General features: G+C 44.4%; 1 protein-coding gene across 2 annotated transcripts; it reads right to left on the bottom strand.

Annotated features, from left to right (window-relative positions):
- Positions 1–632: 632 nt before the first annotated feature.
- On the bottom strand, positions 633–25,494 carry LOC115162954 (inositol-trisphosphate 3-kinase C). Of its 2 annotated transcripts, XM_029714499.1 has the most exons (8): positions 25,398–25,494; positions 16,450–17,831; positions 5,534–5,633; positions 5,132–5,345; positions 4,184–4,388; positions 3,831–3,932; positions 3,630–3,701; positions 633–3,038 (listed from the first exon to the last, which is right to left on the bottom strand). In XM_029714499.1, exons 2-8 carry the CDS (start codon positions 17,671–17,673, stop codon positions 2,829–2,831), a joined length of 2,127 nt encoding a protein of 708 aa, XP_029570359.1. In that variant the 5' UTR covers positions 17,674–17,831; positions 25,398–25,494; the 3' UTR covers positions 633–2,828. The 2 variants fall into 2 exon arrangements, with proteins under 2 accessions (XP_029570359.1, XP_029570360.1); XM_029714500.1 differs by lacking the exons at positions 16,450–17,831; positions 25,398–25,494 and adding an exon at positions 9,915–10,415.
- Between the last annotated feature and the right edge of the window lie 1,626 nt (positions 25,495–27,120).

Genomic DNA, 27,120 nt, shown 5'->3' with positions numbered 1-27,120 from the left:
ATACTGTCCCCTTCATATGTATTTGGACAGTGAAGCTAACATTTTTTCAATTATACTCCACCATTTTGGATTTGAGATCAAATGTTTCATGAGGTGACAGTACAGAATGTCATCTTTTGACAGTATTTTCATACATATCTGTTTTACTGTTTAGAAATGAAAGCGCTTTATGTATCTAACCCCCCCATGTTAAGAAGTCTTAAGTATTTGGACAAAGTTGCTTAGTGTATTAAAGTTGTCAAGTTTAGTATTTGGTCCCGTATTCCTTACACACAATGACTACATCAAGCTTGTGACTACACACTCGTTGGATGCAGTTTGTTTTGGGTTATGTTTTGCCCAACTTTTGTCTACTTTAATACACAGTGAATTTGTCCAAATACTTAGTGCTTTCATTTCCAAATGGTAAAACATGTATGAAAATACCATCAAATAAAGCTGATATTCTGTACTAATCGCCTAACATGAAACAGTATCTCAAATTGAATAAAAATGCTGGAGTATAGAGCCACATTTAAAAATAAGTTTGCTTCACTATCCAAATACATGCGTAGGGGAATGTAAAAACCCTTTCCATCAATATGATTCATACTTCTGATAAGTTTGGTGTGGAATAATGTGGAGACGAGGGGTTTCAGATTAGAAAGACTTCAGCTTTTAGTTCCAGTTTATTGCAATCCATGGTATTGTAGACAAAGAGAGCAAGGACCAATCTCAATCCTCTTAACATTCATAGTTGTGTCCCCCAGCATCTTGTAATGCACTGTCTCCTGAAGTACAGCACACAGGAAAGACTTATCCAAACGATAAAATATACATCGTAGACCTACCCTAAATACACAGTCCAGCTCTCAGCCACACACAACCCAAGCAGTCTGAAAGCTGGTCACTGTCAGGTTAAGATAAAGAAGAGGATACATGGTACTTAAGATACACTTTGTAAACAATACATTGTTCCAGAATATATACTCCCAAAATGTGTACTTTTATGGTGTGGAATATTTGAGAGATGTCAACAGTAGAAACAGGATTCCAGTTCCATGATGTCAATGCTGACAGTAACATACACAGAAACCCTCTATTTCCTTGCTAGAGAAATCTGCTCACACCACAGATACACAAACAGTGTTGTCTGACTGTTGAAAAATATGGAGTAAGACTTGGATGGGAATGTTGGCTGACAGATCTACAAATCCAGAGACACAAGACCTGCCACCGTTCAGAAAAGGTGTCAAATACGGTCATCAGCAGAAACGCATAAAAAAACTGACGACTGTCACTGTCGTTTGTGTTTGCATATTTCTATCTGAACTTACAGAGGAATGGTAGTGTTAAACCAACATTATCTCAAGAAAAAGTGTACCAAAAGGGCAGATGCAGAATCCTCCTTCAATTAGAAAAAAAAATAGTCACCACAATGTCATTGATCTCAATCATTCTATATTAAATCAGATTCACTTTAAAGTCTGATGTGTGGATGAACGTGTCATAAGAATCAGTAGCTCATTCATTCCAGTTTCAGGTGACTTGTTCAACTAGTAATTTCAGTTGTCAGGCCAATCGTTACCCATCCCCGAAAAAGTAAGTATCATTGAACTAAAGGAGTAATGATCACAATTATACAGATGAGTCAACTGACATTCACCGGGAAATGGTTTGCTTATAAAAGAACCTGGGACACCAGAGTGAATCCATATTCAGGGACACACAGGCAGGGCTGGTTTTGTTCAGTGGCTTTTGCGAGGTACCCATTTGTGCAATACAGTCTAGTTATCGTGACCACCAAGGCATGTGCCCACTAGGAGGGAAATTAAAGAAGAAAAAACATTTATCTTATGTATTAGTTCAGTGGTTCCCAACCTCTTTCAGTTACCGTACCACCAACTGAATGTTGCTCTGCCCGGAGTACCCCTGAAGTACCCCCTCGTGTGCATTTTACCAGTAGTCCTATGGTCTCCTGAGTCTTCTGAAGTACCCCCTGTGGATAGACCAAGTACCCCCAGGGGTCCTAGTACCCCTGGTTGGGAATCACTGTTAATTTATCTGCTGGGTCAACTCCGCCAATCAGACAACACGCAGTTCAGACTAATCAACAACAGCCTCCAGTTTTCACCATGTGTCAAACCAACGTAGAAAAAAATATGTTACAGGCATCAGTTCATACTTTGGGTTAACTCTCCAGCAAACTTTGGAATGATAAAAAAAAAACACTAAAAAACCTATCTAGGCACAGAAAAAAAAGTACAAAGAGTAAAGAGGCTATTTGTGAAGCCAAACAAATTAAATACAACTGTATTTACATTAAAAGGCTGAGCACCGGATAAAGTTGAAAATATACATGTTTTTCCAGTGTTTCTAGTGTTGACATATATATAAAATAGTTTTAAAAGCATAAAGTCAAGTGGTCCATAGTGAAAATAAAACATTGCTCCTCTAAGGTCACTTGAGGAGGATATATCTCATTGGAAAAGTTCAGTACATTATCATCGTACTTGTGATAATATGAAGGTAGTGTGTGTGTGTGTGTGTGTGGCAGTGATAGTTGACGTCATAGCTCTTATAATGAGAGAAGGGATGACACACCACTGGTTCCTCACTCTGTCCACCCTGCTCCGTGTGCTCCCTCGCCCTCTTTCACGGTCATCGTCTTTTCCTTTCCATCTCTCCAGTCTCACATCTAGTTTGGGTAATGACCAGTTCCATCTGTTCGTCCCCAACGACATCCTCTGCTCTGACAAAGATGAGAGTGTTCTCTCCATCCTCTTTCTCCCTCTTCCAGGCCATCCCTTTGTTCTCTCTCACACAGCCCCTCTCTCTCTCTCTCTCTCTCAAGGGCTGGGGGGGAGCATGGTACTGAGGATGTCTATGAGATTGTCCAGACCCCACAGGTAGCCATCCTCGTGGTTGCCCTCCATCCAGGGGGTCCGGTGGTCCAGGGTGAGGAGGTCAGGCAGGGGCACAGTCTTCCCAAAGTCTATCATCCACACACGGGCCTGCCCCGACGCATCATGCACAAACAGCAGGGAGCTGCCCACCACCTGGGAGAAAACAGGACAGTTGAGTTCAGTATGTCAGTGTTTTAAAGCTGCACTATGCAGATATCGCTCCACCATTTCCTGGTTGTTAAATTAGGCGAACTATTAGAATTTTAAGTTTGTGACAAAATACCATCTAAACCACTTTGAAATATCTTTTCCATAACCAAAAATATTGTATTTTAAGCTGGTGTACAAAACTGAAAGTAAAATAGGTTTAGGGTTTGGCCGTGCTAGGCCGTCATTGTAAATAAGAATTTGTTCTTAACTGATGTGGCTAGTTAAAGGTTAAATTAAATAAAATACAAATTATTAGGGCACATAGAACAGATCTTCTGCTTCTTAGACTTGCTTTCAATGAGGATGACAGATCTTTAACTCACATTTCTATGTGAATTTGGTCAGGTAGCCCAAAAAGTCACATATTGCAGCTTTAATAAGGAATTCGAATCATGTTCATATCAATCACATTGAATCATAACCCAGCAAAGAGGTTTGTTGAGGGAAAGTAATCATACCGAACATTACTGTAAATATTGTCGTAATGTATTGCCAGTAACTAAAGCAGAGTACAATGGTGTTTCTGTGTGTTACCTCATGTGTTCTGAAGAACTGTGATTTCTCCAGCACGGATCGCAGCTCCTTCAGACGTTGCAGGTAGAGTTTCTACCAGAGAGAGGAGAAGGGGAGACAAACAGTCAAACAGACGGTCAATCTGAAGGGGCTGATTAGCTCCCCTAGAACTCAAGTTCCCTTATGTGCCACCTGGCTAAATGTCCCTCTAGAAACACGTACCAGGATCTGAATGTTCCCATCCACAAAGTCTCCCAGGGCCTGCATGACCTGCTCCCTGTGTTTGGTCTTCTTAAAGTTGGTGTTACACGTCCCGTCTGCTCTCTGCACAGCACAAATGACAAACAACAGTACTTAGTCTCGTTATTGATGCAGTGAAAATACACGTTTTAAATAAAAAAATGAAGTAAGCTTTATGTGACATCTTTTTGAGTGCGGATCCATCATACCCATTTCCTTGTCTCATTATTGTGACCTGGAACAAGTTACTGTGCACATGCATTTGAAAAACTAAAAACTACTTTTTTCCAATCCCCTCATTTTGACCCCCAGTGTAACCCAGTGTGCCCCCTGACCTTGATGCCCTCGATGCGGAAGCCCAGGGTGGCAGTGGAGCTGAGGGTTTCTCTCCATTGCATGTATCTGGGCTTCAGGATGCCTTGTTGGGCTCTCTCCTGATCCGTGGGGGCCCCGGGGTCCACGGCCACCATCTTCTCATACATGTCCCTGCGGAGCCGCGGATGCTCCCTGGCCTTCAGTAGCTCCTCCTCCAGGTAAGTCCTGATAGGACAGGGAAGACAGGGTTAGTGGGCCAGCTCATTATCGAACAGCGGAGTTACCTAACAATAGTGATCTCCTCTCCAGCATTGGTCCTGGAGAGCCTCAGGGCATGCAGGATTTAGTTTTGCACTGACGAAGGTGGACTGACTGAAAGCTCAGCTACTTTTTGCCTCCAGCGCCTTCACTAAATCGGTTTTGGGTGTGTGGTAGATTCTGCCTATTATTTTCCAGCTCAGTACTGAAACACCTAACTCTGGGCCTCCTGAATGCCGCAGCGGACTAAGGCACTGCATCGCAGTGCTAGAGGCATCCCTACAGACCCGTGTTCAATCCCGGGCTGTATCACAACTGGCCGTGATCGGGAGTCCCAAAGGGCGGCGCCCAATTGGCCCAGCGTCGTCCAGGTTAGGGGAGGGTTTGGCCGGGGGGGGGGGGGGCTTTACATGGCTCATCGCGCTCTAGAAACTCCTTGTGGTGGGCCGGGCACCTGCAGGCTGACCCCGGTAGTCAGTTGAACTGTGTTTCCTCCGACACATTGGCGCGGCTGGCTTCCGGATTATGCAGGCGGGTGTTAAGAAGCGCGGTTAGGGGGGGTCATATTTCGTAGGACACATGACTAGACCTTCGCCTCCCGAGCCCGTTGGGGAGTTGCAGCGATGAGACAAGATTGAAAAGGGGGAGAAAAGGGGGTAAAAATAATAATTATTAAAAAATAAATACAAACTCTTCCCCTGGTCTCTCACCTGCTGCCCATCTTGCAATCCATGATGGAGGGAGAGTCAAAGTCAGCCAGGAGGTCGTCCATTAGGTTGTAGTCCTGTTCGTCCCTCTGCACCACGCCGTAGTAGCCAGGGACATAGGGCCGCAGTGTGTCCCCCATCAGCTTCGACAGGCACAGCTGCTCACACTCACAGTAACGCTTCAACAGACGCCCATACTCCCCCGCATGGAAGTTACCTACGAGACAGAGGAGGGAGAGAGAGAGACCAGAGAGAATGTGTGAAAGAAAGAGGTCAGCAGAGACAGAGAAACACACACAGAGAGAGAGAAAGAGAGAAAGCAGAGAGAGAGAGACAGAGAGAGAGAGACAGAGAGAGACAGAGAGAGAGAGAGAGAGAGAGAGAGAGACAGAGAGTGGTGTATACCTGCGTGGCCGGCGAGCTGCACCCAGGGATAGCGCTTCTTAAAGGACACGACGAAGGGAGACCAGTGCACCATAGTTTTCAGCTTCTGCCACTGCTTGGTCTGGAAGGAGAGAAGCAACAAGATGGGTTACACACCACCAGTCAGCTAAACTAGTGGTTTAAAACAGGGTTGTCCTGACTCAATCCTACTCGGGCCACAGCAGAAAACTGGATAGAAAATGTTGTCTCGCTTATCAGTGGGTCATAAGACCATTTGAGAGGTTGGTCAAAATAGTTTGAAAACAAATGATCTAAAAAAGACACATACCACACAGAGACATTTATGCAGAATCGACAGGAGGGAGAGAGTGAGAAGTCCCAGCCCACTTGAGCCAAGGCCAGGTACACAACGTTTCTCACAGCCCCCGTTCGCAAAACATTGACCAGAACCATCACACTGGTTCCACAGTAAAGAATAACAATAACGAAAACACACGCCCCTGGCCTACACAGGAACACTGTGTGAGTTTGAGTAGGTGTGGGAGTGTGGGGGTTTGCTGCGAGTCTGCTTGGGTATCTGTGAATGTGTGTACGTGCAGTGAGTGTGTGTGTGTGTAGAGTTGGTTTATCTTTATTGGAAAAATACAGCAAGGTCACTATGCAAGGGCCTTTGACGCAAGCAAGCAGAGGAGAACACACAGCATCGATTATACACACACGTCACTGACTAGGAAATGATACTGTATGTGTGTGGGAATTCACAGGAGGGAGAGAGAGAGAGAAACAGAAAGAGATAGGGACAGAGACAGATAGAGAGACAGAAGGAGAGCGCAAAAGGTAGGGAAGACAAAATGTTTGAGAAAAGAGACAAGAGAAAGAAGAGGGAGGCAGAGGTCCTCATCAAAGAAGTAATTCAGTGGAAGGACAGTGTATCATAAACCAGTCTTTAATGATCATTAACAATCCCCAGTCTGCGAAAGAATGCATGGCCCACTTCACTACAGCCCAGCACAACCAAACAAACCCAGACAATGTTTGTCTGTTTGCCTGATTCCACACTCACACATTCTTTCTACTGGACTGCTGTAACTTTGTGCTGAATACAGAGTGAGGAAAGAGTAGTAAAAAAATAAGACTATTCATAAAATATCTCAGAATAGGAGTGCTGATCTAGGATCTGTCCAGGGCTCCCGAGTGGCGCAGCGGTCTAAGGCAGTGCATCTCAGTGCTACAGTCCCCGGTGGGAATCCAAACTGAATCACATCCGGCCGTGATTGGGAGTCCAATAGGGTGGCGCACAGTTGGCCCAGCGTCGTCCGGGTTTGGCCGGGGTAGGCCGTCATTGTAAATAAGAATTTGTCCTTAACTGACTTTCCTAGTTAAATTAAGGTTAAATAAAAAATATATTATTCATTATTATCTAAAAGGCAAACTGATCCTAAATCAACACTCCTACTATGAGACACTTTGTGGATACTGAATGCATGGTAAAGAACAGAGACAGAGCAGGCCTGTAAGCCTAGTAGTCAGAGTCCCGTGGCTGGTCAATGCCAACAGAGACTTCCGAGCTCTAAAGCTCTTTACCAGCTTAACCCAAACATAACCCTTGCCTCAGAGCAGACGACACATTCACACTCACAATTTTCAACCTCTCCTTGTCCCAGTCTGTAATCCCCCACATGTTTTAAGGTGACCACCACCATCCCTGTTTCTAAGAACTCTAAGGCTTCATGCCACAATGACTACCGCCCTGTAGCACTCACTTCAGTAATCATGAAGTTCTTTGGAAGGCTGGTTATGGCATACATCAACACCGCCATCCCACTCACTCCAATTTGCATACCGCCCCAACAGATTCATAGACGACGCAATCTCAACTGCTCTCCACACTGCCCTCACCCACCTGGATCAGAGGAATACCAATGTGAGAATGCTGTTCATTGGCTACAGCTCAGCGTCCAACACCATTATCCCCTCCGAGCTCATCACCAAGCTTAGGACTCTGGGTCTGAACACGTCCCCCTGCAACTGGATCCTGGGCTTCCTGACAGGCCGACCCCAGGTGGTGAGGGTAGGCAACATTACGTCCACCGCGCTGACCCATAACACAGGGGCGTGTTCTTAGTCCCTTCCTGTACTCCCTGTTCACCCACGAGTGTGTGGCCACACGCGCACACACACACACACACCATTACCAAGTTCGCTAACGACACAACGGTGGTAGGGCTGATCACCGGCGACGATGAGTCTGCCTACAGGGAGGAGGACCTGACAGTGTGGTGCCGGAGCAACAACCTCTCCCTCAACGTCAGCCAGACCAAGGAGCTGATGGTGGACTACAGGAAACAGTCAAAGACTCCAACCACCCAACCCGTAGACTATTTCCTCTGCTGCCGCACGGCAAGAGGCACCGGCGCATCAAGTCGGACAACAGGCTCTTGAACAGCTTCTATCCCCAAGCAATACGATTGATAAATGGCTAACAAAATAGCCACATGGACTGTATTTGCACTGTCTCTATGCACACTCACACACGGTCACTCCAACACACACACACTCCATTTGCTCACTCGTACATAATATACACATACATTTATACTGACTCTACACACCCACTCACATGCAAGCTGCTGCTGCTCTGTTTTATCTTACATTCTGTTGCCTAGTCACCCTACGCCTATACATATCTACCTGTGTGTTCAGCTAGGTCAATCACTTTATCTATCATTCTCTCCCTCTGTCCCTCTCTGAGCTGAGCATTGGGTGCCACTCCAGGGGGTCTATACCCCTTCTAAACGGCCATCTCCTCTTTCACTCCTCTCTCTCATCCACTCGTTTATCTCCCACTCGCTCTCTCCTGCAGTTCAGGCCAGACAGCTTAATGAATGGCCGGGGGGGGGGGGGGGGGGGGGTCAGATGTAACTCAGTCCCCTCTATTAGATTTCACCCCCCATCCTCCCATCTCCACCTCCTTCATTATTACCTGACCTGAATGACCCTGGAGAGGAGACTGATGACACGGAACCTCTCACTTTATCTTCTTTCTCCTTCCCTCACTCTTGCCCAAACTCTGACCTCACTTCTCCTTTTCGTAATCCCCATACTTTTCCCTTTGTGAAAGTCTCTCTCTCTCTCCCCCCCCCTCTCTCTCTCCTGCCTTCACTCACTGCTTCCCGCGGTCATCCTAATCCCCTCTACTCCACTATTAACAGCAGGGCTCTGTCCCTTTGGCCCCTTCCTCCGTCTTTTCTTCCCTTCATCCTACACCACACTCTTGGAATGTGTCTGGCTCCTGTCATAACGATAGCAGCCATGAAACACACACACACACACACGTCAGTAGTGACATTCTGGACATCGGTGTTGTCCACAAGAGGAACAGAAAAGCTCTGTTCTGACCACGAGGTCAAAAACTAACAGTTGTGAAGCTCTGACCTACAGCCCTGACGTCTATTCGGACAGCAACCATCATCATAAATCCACCCTGGCTTACCAGATGGAGACGGTGAAAACGTCAACTCAGAGCACCTTATTAACACCCATGACATTATTACACTTTTTCCTAATAAAAAAAAGATTTGATTGTGTCGGACCTAACAGAGACAATATACACCTGACCCAGCCTACAGACCCGTCCATATTAGCTCATGCCAATGCAGATGTATTTCTCTCTGTAGGAGGATGATCTAACTCACCTGTAGAGGCCTGCCTCAACTAGATAGGACAGGGTCTGTAGCAGCGACTACCCAGCATACCAGAGAGAGGAGATACCGTGTACCTGCCCAGCTCATAGCTACTCCTAGAGAGAAAGACAGCCTTCTATGCCGGATTTACACCAGGGGCGCGTTGTGGAATGTTCAGATATAAATACGCTATGTGGAACAAACATGCCTCTCTGACAAGTCGAATAAGGAATCACGTCGGCTCTACTCGTGGCATTTGTATTGGCGACGTTCGACAACGTGGTCCTGACTACTGCCAAGTCTTCACCTGTCCACACCTACGTATATTATATCTATGACTATAGAAGACCAGGGTCATCTGACTTCACCTCCTAGCTATACTTAAGCAATAAGGCCTGAGGGGGTGTAGTATATGGCCAATATACCACGGCTAAGGGCTGTTCTTAGGCAACGCGGAGTGGCTATATACCACAAACCCCGAGGTGCCTTATTGCTATTATAAACTGGTTACCGACGTAGTAATTAAAAGAGTAAAAATCGATGTTTTGTCATACCTGTGGTATACGGTCTGAAATACCACGGCTTTCAGCCAATCAAAACCACCCAGTGTATAACGTACTGTATCTAAGCCTGCCGTCACCTGTTGACATTCGTCTCCCATCTATCCCAGCTCTTCCCAACAGTACTTCTAATCTGTCTCTCCCCGTCTCATCTCTTACCTGACAGACAGAGCAGTAGTGGAGCAGCAGACCGACGCTGACACAGCCACACACAGACACAGAGAGGAGATGAGAGCGTAGCCAGTCCCACACACTCCGCGCCGTCAGCACAGGGTCTCCAAACGTGACCTCCACGAGCGTCCCACGCTCCATCAGACGGTCCCTCAGTTAGCCTAGCGGGGTTAGCATTTAGCCTCGCCCCTCGCTCTGTATGTCACTGTTAGCCTAGCATGAGCATGTAGCGTTACCTCTGACTGATAGAAGCTATCTGTCCCTCAGTTAGCCCTGCAGCATTAGCAGTCAACCAATGTAATTGCCTGGCTTTGTTAACTTGTGTTCTGGTGAACCTCCCCTCTCATATGAGGTTACACTATAATCTCTCTCCCACGGAGCCCTCCCCCTCTCTCACGGCCTTATCTTTAACACCGACTCGTTTCGGTCTTCTCAGCAGCATTTTATCACCCTCTTACTGTACCACTGTCTCCCTACATGATATCCTCTTCTCCCTCCCCATCTCGTGCTCGCTCTTTAACTCGTCACTCTCCCTCGAACTAATCTGGAATTTAACGCTAAATTTTCCCTCCAAATTCATTATGACCTCTACCCCACCCTTTGTCAATTTTCCCTCTCCAAGTTTCTTTCCCCTCTCTCACACCAACTGCCTTTCTGATATCCTCTCAGTCTGTTTATAGTAGTCTCTCCCTTTCTCTAATCCCTCCATCAGCCTGTGCTGAGCCTGTGTCCTGAGAAATCCAGAGTCCCTAGTGACATACATGACTGTAATACCTCTTTAGTCTACGCTACTTTGACGACACATACTAGTCACAGGAAGTAGACTAGGTCCGGAGGTCGTGTGGGAGACATCTACCCCAGCGACCCCCTGAGTAGTATAGTGTAAAGACAATGGCTCTCCCACACCACATGTTCCCGCAAGAATTAGCTTAATACCAGCAGACAGCATTTTTGCTCTGTTAGCTAAATTGAAAATGAAAGGACTTCAAAATATCCACACATATTTTACTCGTATAAATCCAGAGAGACAAGTGAGAGAGAGAGAGAGAGAGAGAGAGAGCAGTAGTGGGGAAAAGGCAAAACCCTTGAAGTGTGTGAGTATAATGCAAAAGACGTCTATCTTCCTAACGTAGCCAATTCTGTTTTGTCATCATGCTGGAGCCAAAGTGAATTACTGGATTGGATATTCAGAGGAAAACAACATTTCCAAATACCACTAACCCAGGTTTTTTTTCCCTCTTTCTCGCTCTCTCAAACCCAGATCTCCTTGGAAAACAGTGGCAATTGTTACTGATTGGACTATCCGGACTAAACAAAGAAAATGTAAATCCACTAGAGTACTCCCCCATAGCTCCCTCTAAACCCTCCCCCGCTGTCCTGTTTTTCTTTGTCCCTCAGAGATAGAGAGGTATGAAGCTTTTGATTTACAAAGAGGGGGTACTCCCTGTTTTAGTGCTCACAACACCAGTGTGATGTGGTCTTTAAAGACGTCCTCCAACTATTTAATTGTTTTTCTGTTGAAAAGTGATATCACAAGTATAAAGTGTGTACTGTGTGTGTACAGTAAAGTACACACACTAGAGGGTAAAAAAAACTACAACATGTTGCGCAAAATATATATATATTTTTTTAGACAACCGCAAACTTCAAGGAGTTAGTTTGATGTGTGGCTCAGTTGGTAGAGTGTGGTGTTTGCAACGCCAGGGTTGTGGGTTCAATTCCCACGGGGGACCAGTACGAAAAAGAAAAAAAAAAGTTTGAAATGTATGCATTCACTACTGTAAGTCGCTCTGGATAAGAGCGTCTGCTAAATGACTAAAATGTAAATGTGTTGTCAGATTGATGGCCTTCCCCCTTGCTTGAGGAACAATAGATGCGCAATGGAGAACAAAAGAGGAAAGCCCCCCCCCACACACACACACACTATGTCATGACTTACCTGAACCACCTATTGAGATGTACCTTTTGTTAAGTAAATCTTGGGATATCGCTTTTCAACAGGAAAAGTAAAACATAAAAAAAAAAAAAGTTTTTTAAATAAATAAAAATCGCTGGATGAGGTCTTACTTTTAGGTGTGATGCTGCTCTTTTTCAGGCCTTGTTTACATGTAAACCAAACCTTCTGCTCTCTGTGGCATGAGCTCAACCACAGCCCAGTTAACACACCCCAAAAAAAACTGAAGTCTAACACAAATGTGTGTTTTAATGCTTTTGTGAACACTTACAAATATGTGTGAGAGTGCTGCAAGCTTGCAATTGTGAGTTAAATAACGGGAGTTTGTGTACCAGTTGGTTCTTGTGTATTCACGTGGAGCATGCTCTGTATGAGCTGGTATGTGTTGTGGGGTATATTGTAGAGTGTGTGTGTGTGTGGAGAGGGTACTTTATCACTCCTCCACTTATCTATATTTTCCTCTGCATTCTGTTCCACTGCCTGTGAATCAGCGGAAAACCTTGTGCCGTGGTGCAAGGCTAGACGGGGGAAGACAGCGTCAGAGAAATGAAGGGATGATGCAGGCAGAAAGAGACTACGAAATAGGTTAAAAGAAATGTGAATAATGCAAGACGTTACATTCAAAATACAGACCAAGGAGAGAGAGAAAATGAAAAAAAAAGAGAAACAGCGCCATATATGGCAATGATGTCGCCTAGCAACGCAACTGCCTTCAGCCCAATTTTCCATGACACACTCTGAGCTGTGAATGCGAGACGGCAGAGTGTGTAGTGTGCGAGCGCGTGCCTTAAACTCTGAATATGTATAGTGTGAGCAGGCAAGTGTCTACTATGCACATCATTAAGCACAACAATTAACAACTGGTTTGGCCACGCTTTGAAAGCCTACAGTAAGTCAATAACAACAAAGGCCCCAATACTACCACAAGCGACGACACTCCTCAGTGGTGCCGTATCACACCAGCTAGATCCAAAATGGATGCCCTAGTACAGTCACTCACTCCTCGGTACGTCGCTATGTTCCAGATAGTCAACCATAACAGTAGTGGGGGGGATCTATAAGATGGTAACTGCTGACCAACCCCCTTTCACCCAGACTACATTCACGCGTTAACAAGGATGACACAGACACACGCAAATATGGAAATATCTGAACTCGCAGAAGATAAAGCGAATTGGAGATAAAGCAAATGTGTGAGGAAAAAAGAGAGAGCGAGACAAGGTACAGTTGAAAAACAGCTTCTATCTCAAGGCCATCAGACTGTTAAACAGCCATCACTAACATTGAGTGGCTGCTGCCAACATACTGACTCAAATCTCTAGCCACTTTAATAATTACAAATTGGATGTAATAAATGTATCACTAGCCACTTTATATAATGTTTTCATACCCTACAATACTCATCGCATATGTATATACTGTACTCTATACCATCTACTGCATCTTGCCTATGCCGTTCGGCCATCGCTCAGCCATATATTTATATGTACATATTCTTATTCATTCCTTTACACTTGTGTGTATAAGGTAGTTGTTGTGAAACTGTTAGGTTACTGGTTAGATATTACTGCACGGTCGGAACTAGAAGCACAAGCATTTCGCTACACTCGCATTAACATCTGCTAACCATGTGTATGTGACCAATAAAATGTGATTTGAGCAAAGGGATAGAGCTATGGCTTAAGTGCTGAATTCAGGATGTTTGGGTACATTTTCTTAAGGCTCACTCTCACCACACACACACACACACCAATGCCATCGAAATAGATCAGTCACTATGTGTTATTCGGAAGGCCATCTCCCTCTCAGAGACATGAACAAACAAGGACTGAACAGATGTCCTTCTGAAGTAGTTTCTCTCACAAACAAAGGCACATCGATTATGCACTCAGAGAGAGACAGAAAGTAACAGGGAGAGAGAGAGAAAATGTGTGTGTGTGTGGGTGATATGTAACGTGGAAATTCTAGTATTTCCACACAGTCTTTCTCAGCGGTGACTTCCAGGATTCACACCATTCCTGTTCAGGAAGATAGCTTGCCGGAATTTCAATTGGTCCATTTCCAGGAAAGACATCCTGTTTTTGAGCTCCTGTCATTCCAAGCATTTCTGGTCAGGGCGCATCAAAGGCCTCTGACTGGGGAGGGAAACGTCATACATTTACCACCGTAAAAGGCTAGAGCTGGATCACACACACGGGACAAAACAAGAACAACTTGAGGTTCAGCAAATGACCCTGTGTTAATCTAGCCGAGCTCATTGGCGACAATCGCGGTTAAGGGTCATAGTGGTTGGAGGGGGTCATGGGTGAAGAGTCACTCAGGAGTCAAAGGTTCACGGTCACCAATAAAAAAGGGCCTATTTATTGGCTTAGGAGTATTATGTAAGAGACACCAAAAGTTAACCTGGCCCTCTGATAGGCCAGCCGATTTCCATCATATTGTTTACACCCAACGGATCCTTTCTGATCTATGTATAAATACAATTGCACTCCAAACGTGTTCCAAGGGTCAATTATTATTTTTTTAACTCTTAACACAGCCATTGACCTAATAATATTCACGACACACCCTGCGGTAGGAGCACATGGCCTTGGTGGCCTTGTGTATGTGACGTGAGTGAGATACAGAGACGTCAGCTAAGAGTACATCTGACACGGAGGAATTAACATTTTTGGAGTGCGGTGTGTTTTATTGACATGCAGTGTGTAAGTCAACAAATGGGGGCGTGGTACTGGAACATGCATAACCAGTGAACGTCTGCTCTGCGCATTAGGCCATTCGTTTTAATCATAGTGCATCTCATAACTGAAAGAAAAAAAGACTTGGCCTTATATCAATAGCATGAGGGCATACAACTGTACCATGGAAGTGTGTGTGTGTGTGTGTGTACAGAAAGTTGTCTAATAAAAACCACGAGCTGGCATGTACCCAGAGAAATGATCTCGTGTAGAGGTGCTGACTAACTTTTCTCTGTATACATAAATGATGTCGCTCTTGCTGCTGGTGAATCTCTGATCCACCTCTACGCAGACGACACCATTCTGTATACTTCTGGCCCTTCTTTGGACACTGTGTTAACAACCCTCCAGACGAGCTTCAATGCCATTCAACTCTCCTTCCGTGGTCTCCAACTGCTCCTAAACACAAGTAAAACTAAATGCATGCTCTTCAACCGATCGCTGCCTGCACCTGCCCGCCCATCCAGCATAACTTCTCTGGACGGTTCTAACTTAGAATTTGTGGACAACTACAAATACCTAGGTGTCTGGTTAGACTGTAAACTCTCCTTCCAGACTCACATCAATCATCTCCAATCCAAAGTGAAATCTAGAATTGGCTTCCTATTTCGCAACAAAGCATCCTTCACTCATGCTGCCAAACATACCCTCGTAAAACTGACCATCCTACCAATCCTCGACTTCGGCGATGTCATTTACAAAATAGCCTCCAATACCCTACTCAACAAGCTGGATGCAGTCTATCACAGTGCCATCCGTTTTGTCACCAAAGCCCCATATACAACCCACCACTGCGACCTGTATGCTCTCGTTGGCTGGCCTTCACTTCATCATCGTCGCCAAACACATTGGCTCCAGGTCATCTACAAGACCCTGCTAGGTAAAGTCCCCCCTTATCTCCGCTCACTGGTCACCATAGCAGCACCCACCTGTAGCACGCGCTCCAGCAGGTATATCTCTCTGGTCACCCCTAAAGCCAACTCCTCCTTTGGTCGTCTCTCCTTCCAGTTCTCAGCTGCCAATGATTGGAACGAACTACAAAAATCTCTAAAACTGGAAACACTTATCTCCCTCACTAGCTTTAAGCACCAGCTGTCAGAGCAGCTCACAGATCTCTGCACCTGTACATAGCCCATCTTTAATTGTGCCCAAACTACTACCTTTTCCCCTACTGTATTTATTTATTTTATTTATTTTGCTCCTTTGCACCATATTATTTATATTTTAACTTTTAACTTTCTTCAAACTACAAATCTACCATTCCAGTGTTTTTTCTTGCCATACTTTATTTACTTTGCCACCATGGCATTTTTTTGCCTTTACCTCCATTATCTCACATCATTTGCTCACATTGTATATAGTCTTATTTTTTTCTACTGCATCATTGATTGTATGTTGTTTTACTCCATGTGTAACTCTGTGATTTTGTATGTTGTCGAACTGCTTTGCTTTATCTTGGCCAGGTCGCAATTGTAAATGAGAACTTGTTCTCAACTTGCCTACCTGGTTAAATAAAGGTGAAATAAATAAAAAATAAAAATAAAACTGTGAATAAACTGAAAGCTATACAATAAATCACCCGGAGTTTATATAGAGAGTGTGCAACGCTCTTTATTTATTTATGTACAGAAAGTAAATAGGCCTGTGTGTGTGTGTATATGCCCATCTTTGGCAATTCTAGACAACATTTAGGACCGATTATAGCAAAGGAGTAACATAATACTACTGTGTGTTTTTGTATGCAACTTCATACAGATGATAAACCTCTAGTCAGCAGACCTCCACCACATTTATCGCACAGTAAAAATATATATATATATGGCACACTTACCCCCGAGCCTTCGTCTGGGCTGCCCAGCGTGTTGCATATGACTGGGGACAGGCTGGGCTCGATGTCGCTGCCGGTGAAGTCATCCTCGGACTCCTCAAAGGACGAGGCGGAGGACAAGCAGCCGGCGGAGGACGAGTTGGAGAGCTTTCTGTGAAAGCGCATTAGCGCCGGGGAGCCTCCGCAGCCACTGTCCGAGCATGGGGACTCATCGGCGTGTGGGCCCAGCGATGATCCACCGACTCCGAGTCCCATGGTCCTTGGATCTAGTGTTTCCTGGGTCCGACTGGGGCTTAGATCTCGGGTTATAATAAGCTTTGGGATAGTACCGGGGAAACTTTGGCTACCTAGTGGACTTTGGACCTGTCCGTGTGGCTGGGTTGGAGAGTTGGTCGACGGGTCCTCCTGGTTCCCCGACTCAAATGAACAACTGTTTTGATCATTTTTCCTGACAGCTTCGGGCTCACGGGAAGCAGTGAGAAAGTTAGATTTGGTCATTTCTACCTCTGTGTGGGGTATATCATACCCGATCGGTTCTGACACGCCGTTTGTGAGAGGTTCGTCCAAACGCAAGCTCAGTGATGCCAGGGTCCGTCTTAAATTCTCCTTGTCAGATGTGCGCCAATGGACTGAACCATCCGGTTGTACAGCCCCCGATACCCCCCTGACCTCCGAGGCAACCCCACCCTGTTTATCAAATCCGAATGGCTGGTTTTCCATGGCCCTAGCCGGGGCTTTCCAGACATGGTCTTCTCCCGTTGTTTCTGGGCCGCTGCGCTGCGTAACTGCGCAGCGGGTTCTGTCGAATCCTCTGGCCCGTGTTTCCAAGCCCGTCGCATCGAAGGACGAGTCGACCGCTCCCTTGCTCACAGCGTCACAGTCGAGAGCCTGTATATGTTCATAATTAATTCCAGATGGATATTCGGCGACCGGGGTGGTGTGGTCCACTACCCCCGACTGAGTCTGGCCTCTCAACAACTTCCCCCGTCCGTGACCACGAAGGGTTTCCGAATTTCCAGATCCGATTACCAGCCCTACCTCTGGTTGACCTGTGCTTGGCGAAGGCAACTGCTTCGTTTTCCTCCGATTCCTGTAAAACCGGTCACACCTTCGCTCCTCACTGGTACATCTGCGGATAGGGAGTCGTTTGGATGTTTCGGTTGGTTTCCACTTCGCTTTGCCTGGAGCGGCGGTGGAGTACGAGAGAGCACAGCACGTTTGGCCCATTCTGTACACGGTAGTAGTAGCGCGCAAGTCACACCTTCCAAGATGTATCACATTTGAAACAATTCGCACTGTGCTACAAAGTAACACGAGTCACGTGCTCCACTCATTGTTGCCAATGATGAATGACAGTTACAGGAACGTGTTTGAATGTTCCATATCTGCAAGAAAAAAGAAGAAGATGAAAACAGTTTTAGAATATTTTGCAAAAACACTTAACATAGGCTAGTCTACTGTTTTCCATTTGGTCTTGTCTATGTGATAGTTCAATAAACAACTTCAAACAATGTCATAAGGTACAAGGGACACCATTTTGCTTTCATTAAAGAGATAAGAGTGACATTTGTGTCTGTGTGGAGAGTGAACAAAAATACATTTGGCTGTAAAACAGGAACGCTTTTTTTTTTTTTTTGTGCCTTTTGAGGCCAATAACTTAAGATACATTGCTTTGCTCATGTTTCTTGCACCGGGATTGTTGCCTCAAGTCTGTTTTGTTTGGCTTGGCTTGAGATGGATGGTTTAGGCCAGAGCCCTATACTACAAATCAGGGTTGAAGAGTTAAAGCCAATGTATGCTTGATCTGAACATTTGGTCTGAGGATTCGTATGGAGGGTGTGACACAATTCGCGGAACCTCTGGAGGCCAAATCTACCTCCATACAACATTGCTGTGTGCCTCTCAAATGTTGTAACAACGCGAAGTGCTCTGTATAACTCCGCGTTGACATAATTGTTTTGACGGTAGGTGGGGGGCGTGAGGTCCTGTATAAACACAAACTCACTTCCTTGGCAACTTCTTTCACAGCAGCTCTGCGAAGCGTAAAAAGTATGTTTGCTCTGACATCTGTGGAGGCCGCATCGCAGTAAACGCGGTATTGCCACTGCAGATGGCTGATTGATCGTGCAAAGAATTTTTACCGAGATAACGTTGGTCCACTCTCGAGTTCAACTCGGGATAACCAGTACCACGAAAGTGGCTCACCTTTTAGCCAGGTACATTTCTATGGCAACGAATCCTTCAGAACTAACCTGCTCCAGGGCGGGCTAACTCTATTTATCCCGAATGAAGAGTCTGAGCCACAAGTTGGGGACCAATGAAATCAGATTCCCTCCACCAAGCAAAGATTACATCGCCATCGTTTGAGGAAGATGACTGATTCAATACTTTATTAACTCAATGTTTTTTTGTTTGTAAAAGCTTTTTTTTATGTTAAAATACCTATCACACATTTAAATATGACAGAGTGCATTTGAACCTCCACACACAGTAACACTTTTGTATGGAAATATTATTATTTTATTGATAGGAGTGGGGGATAAGCACACCGAAGACGGCATTGAATATCAGTAATAAAATAAAAACTGCACTTCAAAAACCCAATTTAACACCATTGCTGAATTTCCCTAAACTTGTCTTTCATTTTGATTTCGGCACAAATGGAAATGTGGCACGGAGTCGCACATGGATTGATGTTTCAGCATTGTCTCAGCATGGGCAGTTACTAGCCTACAAACCTTTTTTTTCAATTTTCGCCTAAAAGGAAATACCCAAATCTAACTGCCTGTAGCTCAGGCCCTGAAGCAAGGATATGCATTTTCTTGTACTGTTTGAAAGGAAACACTTTGAAGTTTGTGGAAATGTGATATTAATGCAGGATAATATAACACATTAGATCTGGTAAAAGATAATGCAAAGAAACATTTATCTTTTGTTTTGTTCCATCATTGAAATGCAAGAGAAAGGCTTAGGACTCTAGGCGCAATTTACATTTTGTCCACTAGAAGGCAGCAGTGTATGTGCAACGTTTTAGACTGATTCAATGATCCATTGCATTATTGTTCAAAATGTTGTATCAAGTCTGCCCAAATGTGCCTAATTGGTTTATTGATACATTTTCAAGTTCATAACTGTGCACTCTCCTCAAACAATAGCATAGTATTCTTTCACTGTAATAGCTACTGTAAACTGGACAGTGCAGTTAGATTAACAAGAATTTAAGCATTCTGCCCATATCAGATATGTCTACTATGTCCTGGGAAATGTTCTTGTTACTTACAACGTCATGCTAATCACATTAGCGTACGTTAGCTCAACCATCCCGCGGGGGGGCACACTGATCCTGTAGAGGCTAGAGTAAGCGCCAGGCGGATGAGCAATATCCTCCATCATAGGACAGATGAAACCCGAGCTGAAATGTGAAGCTAATTTAAGCTGACTAACTTTAGAAAACCCTGAGTAGATCTAGCTTGCTTCATAGTATACAACTCTGGTCTAGGCCTACCTAAAGCAGAGAGGAAGAGTCGAAGCGAGAGGGTTTACTCCTCCAAAAATCTGTCCACATTAAGCAGATCGTTATTTATTAAGCAAGTGAGGAGTTTTTGTACGGGGGGGCAATGAGAGTGTCGAATTTAGTCAAGATAAAAATATATTGCTATTTTGATACCTAAGGCTAATTTGATCTAATAGAAGTTTTGTAATGCTTAGGTTGTTACGAGTGTACTGATATAAGTGTGATGTGTGTGACACATATCCCGGGAACTTTGAGCAAAAGCACTTTGTATCGGAGTTGTCCCTGTTGAAATGTTAGACGGTCTATGCATCTCACTCTCCACTGAATACAGGTGGTTGACGTCAACACTCCTCATCAAATATTTTAAAAAGTATTAAAATAAGATGTATCCACCAATCTAAAGAGAGGAATAGACGGGATCTTGACAGTCCACCGTTCCGCTCTTTGGGCAATGGATCCCATTGTTAGGGCGGTGGCACAAGCAGCTCGTCATTATATCTACACTGAACAAAAATATGAACGCAACATGCAAAAATTTCAAAGATTTTACTGAGTTACAGTTCATATAAGGAAATCAGTCAATTGAAATAAATGTATTAGGGCCTTATCAATGGATTTCACGAGTGGGAATACAGATATGAATCTGTTGGTCACAAAGTAGGGGCGTGGATCAGAAAACCAGTCAGTATCTGATGTGACCACCATTTGCCTCATGTAGTGCGACACACTTCCTTCACATAGAGTTGATCAGGCTGTTGATTGTGGCCTGTGGAACGTTGTCCCACTCCTCTTCAATGGCTGTGCGAAGTTGCTGGATATTGGCGGAAACTGGAACGCGCTGTCATACACGTCTATCCAGAGCATCCCAAACTTGCTCAATGGGTGACATGTCTGGAGAGTATGCAGGCCATGGAAGAAGTGGGACATTTTTAGCTTCCAGGAATTGCGACATGGGGCTGTGCCTTATTATGAGGAACCATGAGGTGATGTCGGCGGATGAATGGCACGACAATGGGCCTCAGGATCTTGTCACAGTATCTATGTGCATTCAGATTGGCATAAATAAAATGCAATTGTGTTCATTGTCCATAGTTTATGCCTGCCCATACCATAACCCCACCGCCACCATGGGGCACTCTGTTCACAACATTGACATCAGCAAACCACTCGCCCACACGACGCCATACGCTGTCTGCCATCTGCCCAGTACTGTTGAAACCGGGATTCATCTGTGAAGAGCGCACTTCTCCAGCGTACCATCGAAGGTGAGTATTTGCCCACTGAAGTCGGTTCTGACGCCGAATTGCAGTTAGGTCAAGACCCTGGTGAGGACTACGAGCACACAAATAAGATTCCCTGAGACGGTTTCTGACAGTTGGTGTAGAAATTCTTTGGTTGTGCAAACTCACAGTTTCATCAGCTGTCCGGTGGATTTTGCAGTTAGTTTTATAACTAATATCATGCAGTTCTACTCATTTTCCCAAGGGGCAGAGTGAAAAATTAGCAGTTTTACAGCTACTGTCCTGCAATTCTACACATTTTGCAATAGGGGGGTGCCGTTTTCAATATGATAACTGATGATCAATGGGCCCCACCCCAGTTGGTATATCAACCATGCTTACTACGAGTTTAGATAGCTGGCCACTAGACTAACTTACCACTCTAAAAATATTTAGATGACATGGGCTAATTAAGTGACTGCTGATGCACAACCAAATTTTGAAATTGGACCTTGTGTATTCTATTACTCTAACTCTCAACAGTAAGCTGAGACCCCGACTGAGCCCCCCCCCCGCCAGTTGTCCATCCCTGCCTTACAAAATAGAGAGAATCTAGACATTGGAATGGGGTCAGTTCAGTTTCTAGTTTGTGACTCTGAATGTGACATTATATGACTCATCAATGTTACAATCACCCCAAAAAATGAACAGAACAGAAAAAGGCAGGACTAATGATATTTAGTCTTTCACCACACATAGTAATAGGGAAATGTAATATGACTAAAGTTCATATTTAGTTTAGAGTGATCGACACAATGTTTAGCATATTTGAGTTTCTGTAATATACAATTTCCAGTGTTCTGTTTGTGCCACTCAAGGTGTGGATTGATGGTCCCTAGACTTGATGCTAAAATGTTATGGATTATTCTCATATCTGTTGATAGTGATTGACACCAGATTGGAGGTACAAGGACACACTGATTATCCACTGTTGTAGTGATGACATTTTGTGAACACTGTGTGATTCTATAGCAGATGACAAAGTCACTGCCTTTTTTGATGACTTCCTACAAGCCTCTCAGGCTGGCGTTTGAGAAAAGGATCAACTGTGTGTTGGAATGTGACCTGCTGACCTGGGTTCCACAATAGACAAGAGACTTGCGTTTTTCCCCGTGTGGATTTAAATAGTCCTATGCATGATCTATGCATCATGCCAATACAATAAACTGACTCATAATCATGCGGTCTGACTATAATATCCAGACAGAACGAGAGCAGCATGACAGTAGAAAGTCAGGAAGGAGTGCTTAGGCACAGGAAATGAGATGGGAAAGATTGTATATATTTTTTTATATTTGTTTATTTAGTAAATATTTTCATGACTCTATTTTCTTAAAACTGCATTATTGGTTAAGGGCTTGTAAGTAAGTGTTTCACAGTAAGGTCTACACCTGTTGTATTTAGCGCATGTGACAAATCCAGTTTGATTTGATAAGGATGATGACAACACCGTGCTGCGGTGACACAACCCTTACGGATAGGGATGTTAGGTCACATACGACGTCCTTTTAGGGAAACTGGTCAATTCATATAGCTGCGATGGAGGAAATTGCAGCGATTAACACACATAACTGATGGTAAGATACATTTAGCAACCAAGCAGACACCACATAATAACCTAGTATGGTCATACAAAAAGATTAATGATGAACACATTAACAAGTAATGTAGAGTTGTAGGTTGCAGCCGCTACGCCACCTTGTTTGACACGGTGAGGTCCTCGGATAAATACTAAATACTACTAAACATGAACAAAACACAGGTTCTTCACGTCAGGGGTGGAGCATGGAAATGATAAGACATATTGCAATAGAAAGCTTTTTTTTCTGTAGCAGCAAGTTTATTTTTTATTTTCTGTAGTAGCAAGCAGCCATTCTCTCAATATCACCATTAATAATCAACTAGCAATAATCACAGCGCTCTGCACATATTAAACATGATCTTCAGCGCTACCGCTTGTAAAACAACATATCCAATAGTTAGATTCAATATCAGATTTCAACAACAATTAAAGTGCGTAGTTGAGGAAGGCGTTCTCAGGAAGACGGAGAGCGGATCTGGAGGGATATGGGGACTCATGGCGCAAGAACACTTACAACGGATTTGGATTAGGCCACACTGTCCCCACTCTTGACCTCCAAGAGCACACAAACCTGTAGCTCGTAGACAGATCAGCTGAACTCTTCTTTTTAAAAATTTGAATTGGCGGATCGCAACCAACTGAAAGGTGCATACACCGCCACCTACTGCACTGGGGTGTGAGGCCGGTCACAGCCTCCCTATTCATATGTATATTTCTCTTATCTAGCCCTGTGTTTCTGCCACAGGAGGTTGGTGGCACCTTAATTGGGGAGGATAGGCTCGTGGTAATGGCTGGAGCAGAGTAGGTGGAATGGTATCAAATACAGCAAACACATGGTTTCCATGTGTTTGATGCCATTCCATTCGCTTCGTTCCAGCCATTATTATGAGCCGTCCTCCCCTTAGCAGCCTCCACTGGTTTCCGCCTAATGTTTTGGAGTGTGAATTCATTACACTTAGTGACACAAAAAGGGAAAGGAAAAAGGACGGTAAAAAATGAAGAAAAATTGCCCTACCAACTAACCCTACACCCATTAAAACTGCACCACTATTCCACTATTTGTCCCTATCCGATCCTTCACCAGGCCCGCAGCCTGGGAAGACGGGATACTATCGTTCAACACACCTTGCAACTCTTCTTCAGTAAAATCTCGTACACCCAAGTCTTCTCTGCAGCTGCCACCCCGATATCTATTTTCTGCCATTTATGTTCAATTTCTGCGGTACAGTTGGTAACCATGGCTATGAACGCTAAGAAACCAACCTTACTGAAGCACATATTATTCCTATCACTCTCTACTGGTCTTGGCCTACTCACAGGGAACCTCTTAGGATCCCTCACCCATCTTCTTCTACTACTTTCTTCACTGCCTCAGCATATGACACCTTCTGTAATACTCTGATAATGGCCACCTCAACCTGCTTTTCTCTCACCGGACACCTCTGATGTCCAGTACCATGGGTTAACACACAACTTATTCAATTGACACTACACATTTCTTTGTCTCATGCCCTCTTGCACACTTCTCACATCTAGAAATCTCCCTCTTACACACTGCTACAACATGACCATAAGCTTGGCACCTAAAACACCATAATGGGTTCAGGACAAAAGCTCTCATGGAATAACTGACACATCCCAACTTGACCTTGTCGGGTAGACTCTGCATCAAAACTCAGCAGGACAGACAGTGTCTTTTCTGTTTTACCACGCTCTCCACCAGGTCTGCATCACACCAAATGGCGGGCATCACAGACACCGGGAATCTTCAATTTCAGTTGATCCTCCTTAACACTTAACGCCACCCCAGTTATCCCTCCTTTCAACTGCGCCCTGCTCCGGAGAGCAGGGCGCAGTCACCCAACCTGACACCACATATGGATCAACCAGTAGACAAGGATCCATTCTTTCCAAAAAATCTCACTCCGACTGTGCCGGAATCATCTTTATCATCATTGGGATGAGGCTCGAACTCCGCGGTTTCACCGCACCTGCCACCGCAGGTAATTCATCCTCGCTCTCGCCGGGTTAAACTTTTGAGCTACCGCGTATGTTTTTTTTGTACTAGACACCAATCTTCCCCACCACACCGCTTCTCTCTACCCTTAGATCCTTTCCTTCTTCCCCTCTTTCCAATAATGTCCATATCTCCATGCTCTTTCCACTCCTTCACCCGCTGTAGTAGCAAGCTGTTCAAATGGTTCTTGTATGTTGAACTTGCCGCCATGTCGCATCGACTCAAAAAGCTTTAACTCGGGCATTTATACACAAAATACCGCCCCACACTCATAGGCAGCACCTGGAACTAATTACAATTAAGTGACGCATGTCGCACTAAGATATACACACTATGATGATCACAATAAATGTTAGAAGATACATATAGGCTACAGAAATTGAAACACATGAAATCCATGGTCAAATGGTATACTGATGAGCAGAGAGCCAAAGTTTAGATTTGATGTTATCACTCCTGATATCAATAAGAGATCAAATAGGCTACAAAGCACCATAAAAAACAACTACTTCCCCAAAGAGTATCAGACTTTCTCCACAAACTGAAATGAAAACTTACCATCAGTCAAGTGTTCTGCCAATAACCTGTTGTTTATCCTTGCTTGTTAGGCTGGGAACAAGAGTCATAGTGTGATATCTATCTGTATCTGCGTGTGGAGGGGATGAGAATGCAGCTTATTGGTTTGCTGTGTGTGTGTGTTCAACTGATAGAGGAAGAACATGTCAAAATACTTGCTCACTGAGCATGAGCAAAAATCTTGTTGCTCAAGTTGCTTTTCTTGTTCTTCCTCTTCTTCTTCTCTGGTATTATGGTGGTCCGCAAACATACGTTAGAGGTGCATGCCGTCACTGTACAGGGTAGTGTACGAGATTTTAGACAACACTAATATTGATTCCAAATAATTAACAAAAGACAAAGAAACAAAATCAATGTTCTTCTTTAGTCAGGTTAAAATGTCAACTCTGATCCACACAGGCTATGGGACCAGAGAAGGAAGAGCATTTTTGGACAGTATTCCTTGTACTGGAGACCCAATAACTTTTCAGCCGTAGATACAATTATGACCAGTTTCGTGGACTTCTTGTTCAGTTGGGCAGTACAATTAATCACATGCGCAACAAATGCCACAAAATCCACCTTCTTCACGCTCAGCATATCAGCTTCCCTCAACTGTTTGAACGACACTCTGAATCTCCAAAGGCTGCGGGGCGTCCACTGCCATATCATCAGCTCCACTCGCTCCTTCAACTATTTCACATGCCTCCACGTAGGAGACCTGCTGTACAGCCCTGACCCTTGCTATTTTAAACTCCTTTACCCTAACCAGGCACTCAGAGGAATTGGGAACGTGATTTCCAGCACAATTGCAACACCGGACATCCTCAGGTTCTTCAACAACATTCCTTCAACAATTTTGCAATTCCGGCAAAACATGGCTTGGCCACGAAAGCGCTCACTGCATATCTCACATATCCCAGCTTCACATGTGAAGGGAGATATTCTTCGTCAAACATCAATAATACCGACAGGCTTTCCTCTTTTCTTCCATCCACTACACGGTTCAGACAGCGTGCTCCAACAACTCCTGATATGTTCCTTCATAAACCACAAGGCCTCAACATCCAACGCGACACCTGCGATGACACCTTTTAACGGGGCTCTGCTCCAAAAATATAAACTCCACTTCAAACGTCGATAGTTTGTAGAGCCTTAATGCCTTTTCCTTCTGCTCTTTCCACACACAAGAAATCAAAACAAAACCACTTCTCCCCAAAAAAAGCATAATTGTTAGTGAATTGTATTCCAACCGAAAACCTACACTCATTTACAACTTTAGCCCTTTTTGTTCCATTTTCAAGTTCAGTCCACCTTCAATATTCCTCCACTCCAGAAACCGTCATCCTTCTCGTCCTCTAATTGTATCTGGGTAGCGTCTCCGTTCCGTCTGGCCATGCTGGATCCATCTTCCTGCCGGTCCCCAACACTCGCAGGAAGTGTCCCTTCATCGAGTCCTTCCGTTTAAGTTGCTCACAACACAACACGTTTTATGACACAGATAGAAATACACACCCTCAACAGATAAAGCCAAGGCCACTCTCATAATAAACTTTGCCCAAGTTATAGCCAGATAATAGACAAAGTTAGGCCCTATGTGTGGTTCTGTTCAAGCAAATACATATTATAGTGAGTAGAATTCATCATTTGTGATAAACTGAACATTGTAACAACTCACTGAATCAGCTTTTAAAAGCAGAAGCATACATGTTTTCTTGTGTAGGCT

Source organism: Salmo trutta, chromosome 26, assembly GCF_901001165.1.
Source record: "Salmo trutta chromosome 26, fSalTru1.1, whole genome shotgun sequence".
Taxonomy (NCBI): domain Eukaryota; kingdom Metazoa; phylum Chordata; class Actinopteri; order Salmoniformes; family Salmonidae; genus Salmo; species Salmo trutta.
The sequence above is the reverse complement of the archived record's forward strand: the minus strand, read 5'-3'. Positions and strand labels throughout refer to the sequence as shown.